Source organism: Gymnoscopelus microlampas (genome assembly GCF_963454915.1).
Source record: "Gymnoscopelus microlampas genome assembly, chromosome: 11".
NCBI classification, from domain to species: Eukaryota; Metazoa; Chordata; class Actinopteri; order Myctophiformes; family Myctophidae; genus Gymnoscopelus; species Gymnoscopelus microlampas.
This window is the reverse complement of record NC_139948.1, coordinates 43,772,541-43,789,275: the sequence shown is the minus strand read 5'-3', so window position 1 is coordinate 43,789,275 and position 16,735 is coordinate 43,772,541. Positions and strand designations below refer to the sequence as shown.

The window sequence follows — 16,735 nt, the reverse complement described above, 5'->3', positions numbered from 1 at the left end:
TTTTTCAATTTCATCAAATCTCAGCTTCTTATTAGCGTTTATGTGTCAAACAATGTCGCCTCCCGGGTTGCCAGATCATGTGCGCATATCCCCCCACGGATGTGCTGCGCCGACCGGGTATGGTCTAGTATACCTAATGCAGTTATGTAATTCTGGTCAGCCATTTGTTTGGTATGCTTTGTTGATGAGCCAAAGTGTTTTCCCCACCTCACTTGCTTGTGTGCATTTAGTATTAACATACTATATTCATGTTTTATATGGTCAATTATGTTTATATTTGTGTGATCCTTAAAAGCTTATCTTGATTGATTGATGTACTTTATTTAGTAAGACATGAGAACAACAGTACATGGAAGTACAAATTCACAATACAAGGTCTCCTAAACTGGAAGACTCCTAAAAGCACTGAGCTTGTTTCAAATGAGTTCCCCACGCACACAAATCATGATGACATGTAAGAGACAGACAGATATACACAACTACTATAGAATGTCATACAATCAGTTTACGGGTTACTGGTATGAAAAGTGAGAAATATGTACAAAAGAAGAAGGAGAGAGGGGGGGGGGGGGTCGGGGGGTAGGTTAGGTTAGGACAGGGGCCATTTTCCAATTGCAGCCTCCTGAAGGTGTATCTTAAGGGCAGTTTTGAAAGAGAGTAGGGTTTTACACTCCTTTACTCCTTTTGGTAGGGCGTTCCACATTTTTGATGAATAGCATGAGAACGAGTTACTTCCCTTTGTTGAGCCAAAAAAGGGTTGGACAAGGTTTGTGGAGCTTCCTCTGGTATTGTGATCATGGACATCATTAACATTTTGGAAGTAATTTGACAAATACAGGGGGATCCCAATGTTGTGGTATATCTTGAAGACCAGGCCCATAGCAAGTTGCTGTACTCTGTCCTCAACCCTAAGCCATCCAATCCTATCAAAATGATCAGGGGTTAGATGGGTTTTGTAATTGAGGCCAAGAAGTAGCCTTACAAGTTTGTTTTGGGATGTTTGGAGCCTTGTTTTTAAGGCCTTGGAGGTGTTGTGATACCACGAAGTGCATGCATAATCGTAATGACCTTGTATGAGGGCCACTGCAAGAGTCTTCAGAGTATTCTTACTGACTAGAGTGGGGTTCTCAACCTTTTCAGGCCGCGACCCCCAAAATAATGATATTATTTCTCGCGCCCCCCCGCGTGCACGCGCGCGGTCCCGTTCGCGCGCGCGAAGGTTATTTAATTATAATAGGTTGTTTGATAATTGTTTATTATCAAAACATTTTTGCAAAAAGTGGGGTAAATTGAGTAAATTAACTGATAAAACGTGAATTAATGATAACATAAAAAAATATTTTGTTAAAAAAAAAAAGTTTTTTTTTTCATTTTCTTTTTCAAATTCACCAAAAAATCTGGTGACCCCCCCAAATTATTTGGCGACCCCCCTGGGGGTCGCGACCCCCAGGTTGAGAACCACTGGACTAGACGATCAATCCTCCACAAATAGCGTGTTTTTTTGTGGACCGTTTTGATCGTTTTTTCAGCATTTTTGTCACCAGAGAGGTCAGCCTCCAAGATAGAGCCCAGGTAGGTAATTTCGTTTTTTTCTTTTGATGATATCATCACCCGCTTTGATCGTGAAACTCTCTGCCTTTCTAAGGTTAGGAATGGACCCAAAGAGGATGCATTCCGTTTTACCCAGGTGTAATGAAAGCTTGTTGTCGGAGAGCCAGATGCAGATCTTGTTGAGTTCCGAGCTGAGAGTTTTCTCAACCTGCAGCCTGTCCCTGTCCGAGACTAGCAGGGCCGAGTCATCTGCGAACATGAACAGGTTGCAGTCGCAGGCTGAAGACATGTCATTCACATATATCAGGAACAGTAAGGGTCCTAGGTGTAACGTGATTACCCTCTGCTGGACCTACTGTATGGAGGAACTGCTGTCACACTCATCCACATCGATTGAATTATTTACTTGAATAAAAGCATCATGTACTGTAGATGCATTCATTTTGCATAGTAATTTAAGGTGAGTTAAGTGGACACAGCTTCAGTTGTCAAACTGAAAATGATCCAGAAAGGATCATAGCATTGTTTTATTTAAAATGAACATTTTGTTCATTGGTGTAATGTTGCTCGGGTCTCTCTTCATGACGAATAAGCCTTTCGCCCTTTACTAAAGACTTCCGTGGAGAGGGACATTCATGAGTCATGCATATTTTTGGAAGGTCTTGCCCCTTGGACAAGGCCAGAAAAAAAATGTACAGAGCAATAAAACAAGAGCTGCAAGCTTTCCTTTTTATTTTTTAAACAGAACTACTGTGCTTTGCAATTTGACCTGGCAGCCAGATTTGATTTTATTGACTGCGCCAAAGGCTCTTTAGCTCTTATAGGTCTCTCAATATGGCAACATGTGTTTTTGTATAATTCCGTGTTCAAGCCATCATGGAAAATATCCTTTGCTAGTCGTTTAACAAACCCATTGAAAGAATCATCACAAGGAGAAAGTTGTTGAATTTCCAATATCCTTGCATATCTGAGGAATGGGTAGCTCCCAATTACAAATGTATTTGCCTGCCAAAAATAGATCAAAACTAGATTTCAAGTTTAACTTTCTACAAAAACAATAGAAGAGAGGGACCACTGTATAATGCAAAAATAGTTTTCAAACTTTTTATCTTTTTGTGTAGGCAAATGTGATAACATTTCTTAATGAGCAAGTTCATTCTGGAAACTCTTTGCAGTCCCTGCGGCCGACCATTGGATGACCTCTGCTACACACTTGACTCCACTAATAGAGTGCTTAACTTAACCACTTGAGCCTATTTTATACTTTGTCATACTAAGGTGTTTTGTTTCAAAAATAGCTCAAAATGTGTTGGGATGATGGGAGGTTGGGTTGGTATACCTCCTATTTGATAGAGGTGATTGTGCTTGCTGTTCTGTATAGGCTATGTGGACAGTACTTAAAAGAAGATCCATTCATTGACAAACCAAATAAATCAAATTTTGTATTAATTAAAAAACAGTTTTTTAACCACATGTGCCCTAGCGTCCATATTCTGGGGCCGAACATTCATACAAAATAGCAGATCTGCGAACTCACAATGTGTAGCAACGCACCACTTTGTGAGCTTGTAGATCTGCAATTTTCTTCAAAGATAGATACCTCTTTCTTTTTCTTCGTATACGTCGGAACAATGAGCCGTCGGAACAATGACATGGCACCATGACCCCATGTTATGGTTGAATTGTTTTGGCGACCCCACTTTGTTTATAGTGTAATGTCAAAGTGGAAATAAAGAATATCTTAGATATAAATGCATACATTGTTGGCCTTATGTATGAATATTTATTAGAAAATGAAATTAAAACAGTGATCCCTGCAGATTTGTAATTGACAAACTCGATTGTCCACCAATCATCCCAGAAACCTGCACTGAGGCCTACTTGAACTGCCAGTGCAGCATGATACACTCTCATCTGGCTTTTTTAGAATGTGTCTGTGTGTCTATGTGTGTTGGACATCAACCTATAGGGACACACATTCAGCTTCAATCAATCTACCAAAGAAAGGGTTAAAGTTTTTAACCCTTAAAAATTGCACATATTATATTTGCAGTCTTAGTCTAATGTCCAACAATATTCACATTATTTGCTATATCTGAAACACATTAAGATACATGTGATAAGGAATTAACAGTGCAGGGGTATAATATCTATAGGAAAGATGTGGTGTGGCTTTTACTACTTTAAATGATATTCCAGTAAAGAGGAGGGTAGACCTTATGATCAGTGGTCTTGAAGCTCTGGTTACAAGTTTACTTGCCTAACATGATCATTATTCACCAGCAACTTTAAAACCAACATTATAAAGTGCTTTATATTTAATCAACAAAGATAGTGAAAAAGAGGTTTAATAGTATTATATAGCCTATATGAAAGAGAAAGAAAACACTATACACACTATTTATAAATAATCACTTAGACAGGACTCCCGGCTGGACAGACTATATGTGAAACTGAAGTTTAAGAGCGCTAGCATTATTATCTAACTAAGTTTATATATTATATTAAATGCAATCAACCGTCACTTTCTAGTTGTATTCCTATCCTATATATATATATATATATATATATATATATATATATATATATATATATATACATATATATATATATACATACATACACACACACACACACACACACACACACACACACACACACACACACACACACACACACACACACACACACACACACACACACACACACACACAGTGTCAGTGCCACTCTATATTTTTATGTTTTGTTGATAATTGTGTTTAGAGAAGTAATGTTCATTCAATAGTTGTATGGTTTTGGTTTTGCACCTCGAGGACGCGTGTTACCTAAATGACATCTGTATCCTCTCTCACTGACTGAATCGACCTTTTCAAGGAGCGAGCTCTCTGACCTGATCTCTGTTCTGACCTGTATGTTTAATGTTGAACACATGATATTTCCCTCCACATTTATCAACCAGTTTCTTTAGGTTCTCGTCCTCTCTGATAAACTGCTCTATGTTTGTGTGTCTTCCTGTATGTCTCCATAAGTGAAGAGAACCATGACGTAAGCACTGATGTCAGGTGACAGGATTCTCTCAAGTGTCTTCATGGCCTTGTATTCCTGTTCAGCGTCCCAGCTGGACAACATAGAAGAAGACATGTGGACCTGGAGCGCTCAGCAACATGTGGACCTGGAGCGCTCAGCAACAAGGCTTCTTCCAACTCTGTTTTCTGCTGTTCTTCTGACCGTTTACTGTTACACAGTCCAGGGGTGTCCACCACTGTTACCGTCTTGTTGAACACATCTCCTTCTGCCATTTCACTTTTCAGAGTGACTAGTGTAAAACCTAAACTACAGGCAAACACCTTGCTTCCCATGTTGGTGTTTCCTGATGAACTCTTCCCCACTTTCTCCTGACCTACCAACACCATTCTCAGCTCATAGCCTGAAAATAACAGGTTATGGAAATGAGACTAGATTCTATAAACTTATCATGTGAATGAACAGAAAAATCATCCATTCTAAAAAAAATATTATTAGAAGATGCATTTTGATGAAACACCATAGTCTTTAACAAGCTGCACAGCACAACATATGGGCATGACACATATTATGTTCAATCATGTTTATTAGAATAGACACAATAATACAAATTGATTGAACATAGAAAGGAGTTTTGAAAGATAAAAATATACAGTTTATAAGATAGTATTACAAATATTAATAGGAGATTAATTGTGATGAAACACCATAGTCATTCAAAGGCTTTAAAACAAATTGTTTTAAAAAATATATACATTTGAATATTGTAGTGTATTACTCCAATGCATCCAAGAATATACAGAATTAAAATGCTTTTGAATAATTATTTAGAATCAGATTACCATTATACACAGGGTATTATTAAACCAAATGTAGGCATACTTTATTTAGACAGAGGCGACCTCACATTTATGGGGAAAAGCTGGACACATGCACACAAAATCAAAAGGAATTGAAAAGCCAGCTATAATACAAATTAATAAGCAGTCAGCATGACACAATCAGCTTAAACTAATGAATGAATGAATGAATGAAATCTTTATTTTGAACATGTTTAAAAAAATAATAATAATAATAATGCAATAAATTGCAATACAGCCTCTCAGGCAACAACAAAACTATAATTTTACATGTTCAAATGATAAGAGACAAACTTGGATATCACTGCACTTTGCATTTGTCTGGAACCTTAAGCGTAGCTGTAACTCCACCTGTCACTGCACTTGAGGCGATGGCGGCACTTGCGACTGCTATAGAACCAGCTACAAGAGTTACTGGTGCTGCAACGATAGCAACGGCACCTACAACCACAGCTACAGCCACACCTGCAGTTACAGCGAGAGCTGCCCACACGGCAGGGTATTTCTTAATGAAGGAATTATCTTTCTCAGCTCTTTTTCTTGCTTCTCGCAGGGTCAAATGAGGATTTTCTTTCTTAATCTTTTTTGTTTCTTCTGTTATGGATTTCTCAGCCTCTTGGAACAACTCATTGGTGTAGTAGCGGTCTTCATTTACCTTCATCATTTCCTTGATTTTCTGTAGTAGTTTCAAGACTTGAGAGGTATCTTTGTTTTTGTTGTTAAAAACATGATATCCTCCTTTGCATTGATTAGTAAAATTGTTAAGATTTTCATTGCCCTTGATCATTTCCTCTATGGAAGTGGAACCATCTTCTTCCAACTCATCTCCCTTGGTGAACAAGACCATTGTATACTTTCCTGCCTGTTCTCCAAAGACGGTCTGGATGATTTGTACTGTGTCATTTTCTTCTTTTGTAAATCTGCCTGCTTGGATCACAACCAGGAACACATGGGGACCAGGAGACGCATAAGAGATGCATTTCTTAATCTCCGTCACTATTTCTGCTTCATCTCGTTTTGTGTCAAATAAACCTGGAGTATCAATTATGGACAATGTTTGTCCGCCTAACTCTCCTACTTGTTTTAAACATTCCGCTGTCACAGAGGAAGAGGCTAGCTTGTCTACAAATGCCTTCTTTCCTAAGATGGTGTTGCCAGAAGCACTCTTCCCAACTCCAGTCTTTCCAACAAGAACAATCCGTAGCTCATCTTCTTTCTTGAATTGCTCTGTTGAGAGTTTTACAAGGATGTTATTTATATTAGGCGTTTCAGTTCCACCACCTTGATTTATCATGGCACTGTTGGCACACTCCATTGGTTGGTTAGATTTAGACATGGGCTTAATTAATTACAGTTAAAATGGTATATGTGTGTGTGTTTATATATACATTCATAAAAGTGTCATTTTACATGATCTGAAATTGTTAAAGTTGTTATATCTGTAGAAAAATTCAAGACTTTAGACTAAACAGATCAAATGTTGTGGCATTCATCCTTAACATAATAAATATTGTCTTTGGGAAAAATATTATCTGTCATTTGTCTCACATATTGTATCAGACATAGTCTTTACTCCTAAACTCAACGGGCTAGAACAACATGCAAGAATGGCCGTTAATATACCTTTGTCCATGGCTTTGAAAACCAATCCTCTTACTGTCCAAATTTGAAGGAAGGCCTTAAAGCAGTGGTTATCTAACTGTGGGTTGATTGATTTTGAGGGGGTCCCCAGATCATCTGCTTAATGTGCAACGGTGTTTTCTCACTCAACAGTAAACAAACCAACATACAGTATAAGTGTATACAGGGTATCCGTATATTTCTAAAGTGACAATTTAATGACTTTTAATACCTTTTTATTTATACTTCTAAAATAAGACCATTACCGCATCAAAAGTAATCAACAAACAGCTTTTAAAAAATCTCAAACATTGGCCAAATTGTCAAATATTACCTAAGAAAGAGGCAGACATTTTGAGAATAGACTATATTCAAGCTCGCAACGTTGTGAGCATGTAGATCGGCAATATTTATCTCTGGAACAGAGTCAAATTAAAAAGTAAAGTAAAAGTAAAAAGAAAAAAAAACTGGGTACCGAGCCTGCACAAAATGTAATGCAACTCCTACAATTATAAGTGCTTGTCAGCTTGTTCAAATATGACTATTTTGGGGGACCGCAGTTCAAATTGGATTTTTTGGGGGGGCCGCAGCCTGAAAAGTTTGAGAACCACTGGCCTTAAGTCTTTGTGTTTGTTCTGCAGTGCTGTTATTTATTTATTTATTTGCTACTCAAAATTGTTTCCACACAGTTTTAACCCATACGTTGAGTTTAGATGTCACTATTCACTACTTAGTTATTAGGTTTCTTGTCCTCCTTGCACTTTCTTTAAATGTAATTTTTTTATGCATGTATTTTGTACGGAAGCAAACTAAGTCAGATTAAATTGACAACTGATTGGAGCCATGTATCTTTTAATAAGGTTTTAGCATTAGTGTAAATGTGAAAGGAACAGGATACTGAGACCGGAATTATATCAATAGTGCATGACAGCATCTTACGTAATTCAACATTTTCCAAATTCCAAATGTATAGTGAAACTTTCTGTTCATCTGTCTTGAGTGGTTGGAACTCAAGACAGATCTTTCCTCACTCTAGAAACTAGTGTAATACTCTCTGTTCATGCACAGTAGCATCAACAGCCACATTTTTGTTTACTTTCTTTTCATACGTTTCTATTGGCTCCGTGGAGATTTTGTCAATATGCACCAATGAATATTTAATGATTTCACATTTAGACTCATGATGGTGTCTAAGTAGTGCTTCGAGCTGCGTCCACACTTTGCAAAGAGCAAAAATCCACTCCTACAGTATGCAGCTCAAGTAAACAATAAAATAATAGTTATAATCTTAATCTTAATCTATTAGGCCTTTCTAACAAAAGATGACATTTTATAGTGTGATGCCATAGTTCATATGATGACCTGAGCAGCAGTAGATTACTTACCATGATTGCTGGCCATGGTTATCTCGGTACTGTAGTTGTTTAATGATGTCTTGGTAGTTCTGATGTCTTCTTGCTGTTGTACAGTTGAACCATGGGAACCCATCGTCAAATAAAAAGGAAAAACAGCACCCCCAGCTTTTTCACTTTTGCATTTGATAAATAAGCGTAGCTCTGAATCTGTTCTTAAGAGATTAGAGTTGAACTTCTTCCACACTATACTTTATAGAGTATTGCACAACCAGTCTCCTCCCCTCAACGCACAACCTGGTCAACTTGTAATGCAGCTGATGTTTTTCTTTTTCTTTTTTTAAGTAAAGGAATTGCTTTCCTGAAGGCGTAGTAGGCAGTATTGTTTTGTTATTTTCTTAAATACATTGAATGCATTTATTTTCACTTTTACTTTATTTAAAGAAGCCAATGACCACTTATAGTGATTATAATGCATTAGGCCTATGTAAATATTATAATGAATTACAACTATGATAATTATAATAAATATGATCCTGGACAAAATAAAATGTCAGTGAAGGCCAGTAATTATGAAGTGTTATGAACCTCAGTCATAATAAAAGGCTTTATAATGTGTTATGATTGCATTATGAGTACTTATAACTGCAATTATACACTGTTACACGCCAATAACGATGCTTTTATACTTGACATTAAAAATCATTGTAAAATGCTTAGGCATAGTATGTAACACAATAAATCATTTCCCTTTACTGACAGTTATCAGCCACTGGAGAAGTGTGGTGGTGTTTACCTGCAGAAACACATTGCCCTCTTGTTTGTTTTGGTAGATGGGGATGTTTTTGGGTTACAATACACAGTAAAACACCAAACAGCTGATAACTGCTGGTATAGAGGGAAATGATGTTGTAATGCATTATAACACTGACTAATATATTATTACATTATTATATCTATGGCAATTACAATAGCGTACAAATGATCCTTGCAAAAAAAAGGTCTAATGAAATACTTGAGGCGTTAAAAAAGGCTTTATAAAATGTTACTTTATGATTATTGTTATAAAGCATTATGATTATGTATGAGTTCTTATAGCTATACATATACAGTGTTATAAGCAGATTATAATGCCTTATACGTATGTTTATAATGTATTATAGGAGATATAGCCAGTCTGACAACTTACCCATGTGAAAACTATTCCCTGTCTCCCCTACAGTATTATGACACTATTACATTTGCTGAAAGTAATTGAAATCTGTACCTAAGTCCTACTTTTTCAATTAAACAAAAGTTATTGTTGATCTTTCACTGGTATATGTTTCACATTAACCATACACAAATATGTTTTTGACAACTTCTCTAAACATTATTAAACAAAATGTTTATTTACTGTATTTTAATCTCTATAAATACAGTTTCTGACATATTGAGTTCCAAAATATCTCCAGGTGCTAGGACCCTGCTGCATTCCTTAAATTTTACACAGTATAATTTTGATTGATTGAAATGTTCAAATATAATGTAGCACAAAAGCATAATAAACTAGAAAAAGTGCTCCTCGGAGCACAGGTCTCCATCAGGTCAGGTAGGTTATTGTGGGCCAACAATGTTCAGAATTCGCCAATCAGGATGGAATATGGAAAAGCGGACAGAACCATCTTGTTCACTTGACTATAGAGATAATGGGTACCGATTTGCATGATGATTAGACAACATTTGTAGGAGTAATACAAAAAAGAAAAGTATCCTGGTGGTGCTATAATAGGGCAATGTTAAAGGGTGGCATTTGTTCTTCAACATAGTGCGAATGTGCGTGCAAAGTGTCACCTCAATCGGACGCTGCGTTCATGATTTGTGGCATTTTGTTAAAAACGGGCCACTTCTGCAAACTTTAAATGTCAATCTTAGCCAATCAGGATGAAATATGAAAAATCAAACAGTTCCATCTTGATCAAATTACTACAGAGATCATGTGTACCGATTTGTGTGAAATTTGGATAAAATCTGAAGGCTTAATATCCAAAAATGTGTGGCGCTATAAAAGGCAAATGTGAAAAATGCAGGGCAGATGTTTTTCCTTGGCCTCTAGGGAGTGTGCGTGCAAAGTGTCACACAGATCGGTGCAGTTATAGTTAAAAACACAAATCAGCCTTTTATAGCGCCACCATAAGGCTGATTTGAAAAATTCCAAGTGGTATTTCTTCCTCAGCCTAGTGGGAATGTGTTTGTGAAATTTCACGGAAATCGCAAGCTGCGTTCATGATTTGAGGCATTTTGTTCAAAACGGACCAATCCTGCAAATTTTGGAAGGCAACCTTAGCCAATGAGGATGGAATATGGGAAATCGGACATATTTGAGGCAGAGGTTCTGAATTGGCATCCAGGGAGTGTGTGTGCACAGTTTCGCAGTGACCGGGCCAACAGTGCCGGAGATTAGCTGGTAACACACACACACACACACACACACACACACACACACGGACGGACGGACGGACGGACGGACGGACGGTAAAACATACTCTCTCGCCATGCCTTTCGGCCTGGCGGAGACAATAAAATGAATGCAATGCTAATAAAATATGTATATTTGAAAAGAAGTATAACTTATTTACTCCCCCCGCTTCTCCCTAAAAAAAATAGCACAACAAGCTTCCTTTCCGGCTCTATTATATATACACACACGTCTAATATGTATTATTAAATAATGTCATTTCTGACATATCTCAAAGGAACAGTGGAAAATAAAATATGACAGTCAAAACTGGCACGTACATGATGAGTGATTGGATCATGAGGGGCATGGCAGGATTTAAAGGATGCCATGTCCTGGTGTCCCATCAGCGCGGGGACATAGAATTTCTTAGTGTTTCTATTGACCCGTATCATTCTTTTCTCCCTTTTAAAATACAAGAGAGCCCAGAAACACCCGTCAGCAGCCATTCAAGAGGGAGGGAGAGAGAGAGAGAGAGAGAAAGAAAGATTAGATAAGATAGTATTATGTTTCATAGTACATTGTGCTTGTCATGCCGTTTCCATTGTTGACCTGCATCATTCAGACTTAATTTAGTTTAGTGTAGCAGTAATCAGGTCCTGTCAGCAACTCCTATCTCAAGAACCAAAGTAAATGCTTGGACGCATGGAGACCAGGCAATGCTACAGCCACGTCATACTCCTTATTCATTGACTTAAAAAAAACGTAACTAGATATCAAAACCTGCAGCCCATGCATTATGTGCACTAAGAACACACTCATACCGGGCTTTACGGGCCTCATCATACTAGGGTTTGCCTAAAGGGGCTTTAGGCACATATTACATACATATATATATATACATACATACGCACGCACGCACGCACACACACACGCACATATGTACTGCTTCATTGTTTGTGTTATAGTGAACTAACGGCGGTCGCTAGCGGCGGTGGCTCAGGGGTAGAGTGGCCGGGTAGAGTGAACTGGGAACCGCAACATTGCCAATTCGATCCCGGGCTGGGGGGCTCCCCCAGAGTTAATGTCGAAGTGTCCTTGAGCAAGACGCTGAACCCCTAATTGCTCCCGATGAGCAGGTTGGTGCCTTGCATGGTTTCCTCCTCCATCGGTGTATGCATGTGTGTGTCAATGGGTGAATGTAATGCACAAACTACTGTATGTGAAGCGCTTTGGATAAAAGCGCTATACAAATGCACCATTTACCATTTAACTAATTTATTGATTGTCAAGCAAGGACTTCCCCCCTACACAGGTGGGGATGATCACATGTATGCCTTAGTAGTCCCCCAATGTTACTTTTGAATCTGCTCTGCGCCAAAACAGAGCGTTCTCAACAAAAAACAAGACGAATGTGCATTTGACCCTGTTTTGCAGTTGTTATTTCTGCAGTGCCGCTTTTTCCACTTCCGTGCTATCTTTTGAATTAGTTGTCTCTGTAGCTGAGCACCCACTGACTAACAAAAAAGGCATCCAGAGGAAGCTCGCCTGCTTGACCCCTGACCAGTGTTTGTGCCAAGTTTGGTGCGGATCTGAGCAGCAGTGTTGTTTAGTTTGTGACCTCCACCCTCGACCCACCCTCTATACGCAATCTTACTATAGGATGATTGTGTCAGGTGAGGACAAGAAGTAATTTGATGATAGCTACCTTAATTCACTCAAAATGTCAAAACGTGTGTTCAATCCTTGAAAGAAGGGTTAATGTTTTTGAAAATTCAGTTGTGGTCCAACATTGAAACAATTAAAGTGAATGGTATATGATAGGGGTGTGCCGATATATCGTCCCGCGATATATCGCGATACGTTTTCGCGACGATATGTATCGTTTTGGAAAAAAAAAAAAAATCGTTTTTGAAAAAAAAAAAAAAAAAAAAAAAAATTACAATCATAATAATTAGGCATGCAAACGTCCCCGAAGTGAAAAGAGTGACAACATGTTTTTTTTTCGGGTCAGGTGTCATACTATTTGGATTCAAAACGGCTATTGTAGCTGAAAAGCTACAAGTTTGCATGTCTGAATATCGTATCGAAATCGTATCGAAGTTGTGAGCCAAATATCGTATCGTATCGTTTGGTGAAATTAGTGTATCGGCACACCCCTAGTATATGACCACAGTGAATAATGGTTGAAGAAATAGGCGAAGACAGATGGCATGTCATCTGTTGACATGGAACAGTATGCTAACAAGGCAAAGGAGGGCAGAACTGGACAAGTAAAACAGATTATCATCATCAAGAGAAAGTGCAAAGAGTCTAATCATAATAATCAGAGAGAGAGAGAGAGAGAGAGAGAGAGAGAGAGAGAGAGAGAGAGAGAGAGAGAGAGAGATGGAAACTGGAGAGAGAGAGAGAGAGAGAGAGACAGACATGGAAACGGAATAGATTGGAGAGAGAGAGAGAGAGCGAGCCATGGAAACGGAATAGATTGAAGAGAGACATGGAAACGGAATAGATTGATGAGAGAGAGAGATGGAAACAGAATGGATTGATTGGACATCTCAACCTATTGCCATTAACAGGAACCGAACTCTCAACCTTCGGACTAATAGGCTGCAACACTAGCTATAGTGCTATAGCTTTGTCCAGGCTGATGTTGTCTGTTGAAGATCATAAACTCTTCAGAGTCAGAGAGTCAGAGTCATTTTATTTGCCATTTGTAGTGAACTACATTGGAAATGGGGTGCAAGAGCTAAACACATTTAAAAAACATTTACAAGACATTGATACAAAAAGGTACAAAAAGACATCAACAATTCATAGAGGCATAAGGAAATAAATACGAGAGGGACATGAGCATTTTTGGATACACCTTGGACCAGTCCTTCCTTACAGGAGATTGATAAACAGGAGAAGAGGGGGAGCGTGGTCTAGGATCTAGACAGGGGCAATTTTTCATTTCATTTACGCACTGCGCTTGGGAAAAAGCTGTTTGCAGAGCGGTTTGTGGAGCAACCAATAGATTGGTAGCGTCTGCCCGAGGGGGGTAGTGCAAAGAGGCCTGCGGCCGGATGACCAGCAGAGCCCTCCATGATACTGGAGGCCCGAGATAAGAGTCTAGCACTATAGAGCTCTTCTAGAGCTGGTAGGTTGGCACCAGTTATTTTTCGGGCAAGGCGCACTACTTTATTCAGGGATTTTCGCTCCTTCACTGTGAGGTTACCAAACCAAACTGTAAAAGAACTAGTAAGAATACTCTCAATAATGCAGCGATAGAAATTAAGAAGAATCTGACCATTGAGAGTGAACTCTTTTAGTCTTCTTAAAAAGAAGAGCCGTTGCTGGGACTTTTTGAGAATTAAGTTGGCGTTAGAGTGCCAGCTGAGATCCTCCGAAAAGGTTACACCAAGAAATGTTATGCTTTTTACCATCTCAACCTCTGTACCATTGATTGTTAGGGGATGAGGAGGTGTCTTTTTACGGCGGAAATCAGTGATGAGCTCCTTCGTTTTTGAAGCATTAAGAATGAGGGGTGTTCACTCTCCATTCCGACATCTCACCACTCCGACTAGTGGCTTCCGCGTGCGGTTAGGGTTAGGGTTAGGGTTAGGTATAGGGTTCATCAACGTCGGAAAGGCGACATGTCGGAAAGGAGAAATGCACCCAGAATGAGGTTGTTGTCCTCGCTCCACCTAACTAGGTTCTGAACCTCTGATCTGTAATTGGACTCATCGTCGGATTTTATCAGCCCGATGACGGTGGTATCGTCCGCATATTTTACGATTAGATTGTTGAGGTGGTGAGCAAAACAGTCATGAGTAAAGAGGGTAAATAAAAAGGAGCTGAGAATACAGCCTTGAGGAGAACCAGTACTCAGGATCAGAGTATCAGACAGGACGTTACCGATTCTGACTGTTTGTGGCCTTAGGATTAAAAAGCTAAAAATCCATGCATTCTGTCATGAACCAAGCCAACACTAAGACCACTCGTTCACAAACCATTTACCAATAGAGAAATTGTATGTCTCCTCGCAACCGAAAACAGTGAAAGCAGCCGATCTACAAGCTCAGAAACACGTTGCTATCTGAAAAGTTTTGAGATCGTAGATAGGCTATTTTCAGAATGAATATGTCATACATTGAAAAAACGTACTCTCAAATGAGCATTTCAGGTTAACTTTACCATTTGCACATATATTCATTGATACAGTCATGTTGTTTGCAATTCAACTTAAATGAAGTCTGCATCAAGTGAGGCTTGAACTGGCGATCTTGAGATTGTGAGGCACTTATTTAAGGGAGACGCCATTGGACCAACAGACAGGGAACTGTGAAAAAGGAGATCACACAGATGATACAGTTTCACATAGATAGATAGATAGATAGATAGATAGATAGATAGATAGATCGAAGAGAGAGAGACATGGAAACTGAATAGATTGACGATAGAAACGGAATAGATTGAAGAGACAGAAAGAGAGACATGGAAACGGAATACATTGAAGAGAAAGACATGGAAACGGAATAGATTGAAGAGAGAGAGAGAGAGAGCCATGGAAACGGAATAGATTGAGTCATGTTTTTTGCAATTCAACTTAAATGAGTCTGCATCAAGTGAGGCTTGAACCGGCAACCATGCGGTATGAGGCACTCTTAGGTAGCTGCAACACTACCTATAGTGCTATAGCTTTGTCCAGGCTGATGTTGTCTGTTGAGGATCACAAACTCTTGCCTTCTGTCATGACCCAAGCTCCTGTTTCACTAACACTAAGATCACTCGTTCACAAACCATTTACCAATGAAGAAATTGTACATATCCTCAGAACCAAAACTAGTGAAAGTAGCCGATCTACAAGCTCACAAACCATTAAAAGTTGTCAGATTGTACATCGGCTATTTTCACAATGAAGTATGTTATACATTGAAAAAACATACTCTCATTGCTATCTGAAAAGTTGTGAGATTGTAGATCAGCTATTTTCACAATGAAGTACGTAAAAAACACTCAATTAAGTATTTCATGTTATCTTTAACAATTGCAGATGTATTCATTGATAGTCATGTTGTGTGAAATGCAACTTAGATGAAGTCTGCACCAAGTGAGGCTTGAACCTGTGACCTTGAGGTTGTGAGACATACACTTAAGCGGGACGCTATTGGACCAACAGACAAACCTCTGAAAAAAGAGATCACACCGATGATACAGTTTCACGCAAATAGCTGAAAAATCCTGGGTTTAAGTGTTTTTCAAACTGCTCAAGATTGCGGACAATCTAAGGGCGGTGCTTACTGGTCAACGTGATAGATGTGTTCCTCATTAGTCAAGGCACATGTGTAAGCAGGTCTAATGGCAATCGGCCATGGCCCTTTACATTTCTGCAAAGTTTCAAAGAATGGTAAGTCTGCATGTAGTATGTGTTAGGGGCAGATGAATAATTGTCATAAAACTGCAATATTCATTGGCTCATTAAAGCTTCATTTTTTCACTTATGGAAAATCTTTTGCATACGTTTGTCGGCATAGGTCCAAAGTTCATGTGTAAAATGTTTTGTGCAAATTACTCAAAAATCCCAGGAGGAGATAGGTTTTAACTGCTTTTTACTGCTTTTCATATAATTCAAAATGGTGGGAGATCTAAAGGTCAGAGGTCAAAAGTCAAACAGTGAAAGTTGTTATGCATGAGGAGACGCATGTGTGCATCGAAGTTTCATGGCTGTAGGTCAAACAGGGCATGAGTTGTACCTGTTCAAAGTTGGCATTTTCAACTGAGTGCTATAGCGCCACCTTTTGACGAAAGATTGTGAGAATTATTTCTTGATAGTTTTTCATGACCATCTACCATATGGCCGAGTTTCGTAAAAAGCGTATGCACGGTTCAGCCAGAACTGGCAAAAA

At 38.7% G+C, this 16,735-nt stretch overlaps 1 protein-coding gene across 1 annotated transcript; it reads right to left on the bottom strand.

Moving 5' to 3' along the window:
• Window positions 1-5,198: 5,198 nt before the first annotated feature.
• Window positions 5,199-8,614, bottom strand: LOC311055346 (GTPase IMAP family member 9-like). Its single transcript, XM_084071499.1, has 2 exons — window positions 8,441-8,614; window positions 5,199-6,662 (listed from the first exon to the last, which is right to left on the bottom strand). The coding sequence occupies exons 1-2, from the start codon at window positions 8,541-8,543 to the stop codon at window positions 5,737-5,739; spliced, it is 1,029 nt and encodes a 342-aa protein (XP_083927625.1). The 5' UTR covers window positions 8,544-8,614; the 3' UTR covers window positions 5,199-5,736.
• Between the last annotated feature and the right edge of the window lie 8,121 nt (window positions 8,615-16,735).

Bases quoted from the DNA above. Each gene is read 5' to 3' on its own strand.
- LOC311055346 (XM_084071499.1), bottom strand. From the start codon at position 8,543: ATGGGTTCCCATGGTTCAACTGTACAACAGCAAGAAGACATCAGAACT. The intron at 6,663-8,440 runs GTAAGTAATCTA...AACTCTCAACAG, and splicing joins AACCATGGCCAGCAATCATG to AGCAATTCAAGAAAGAAGAT.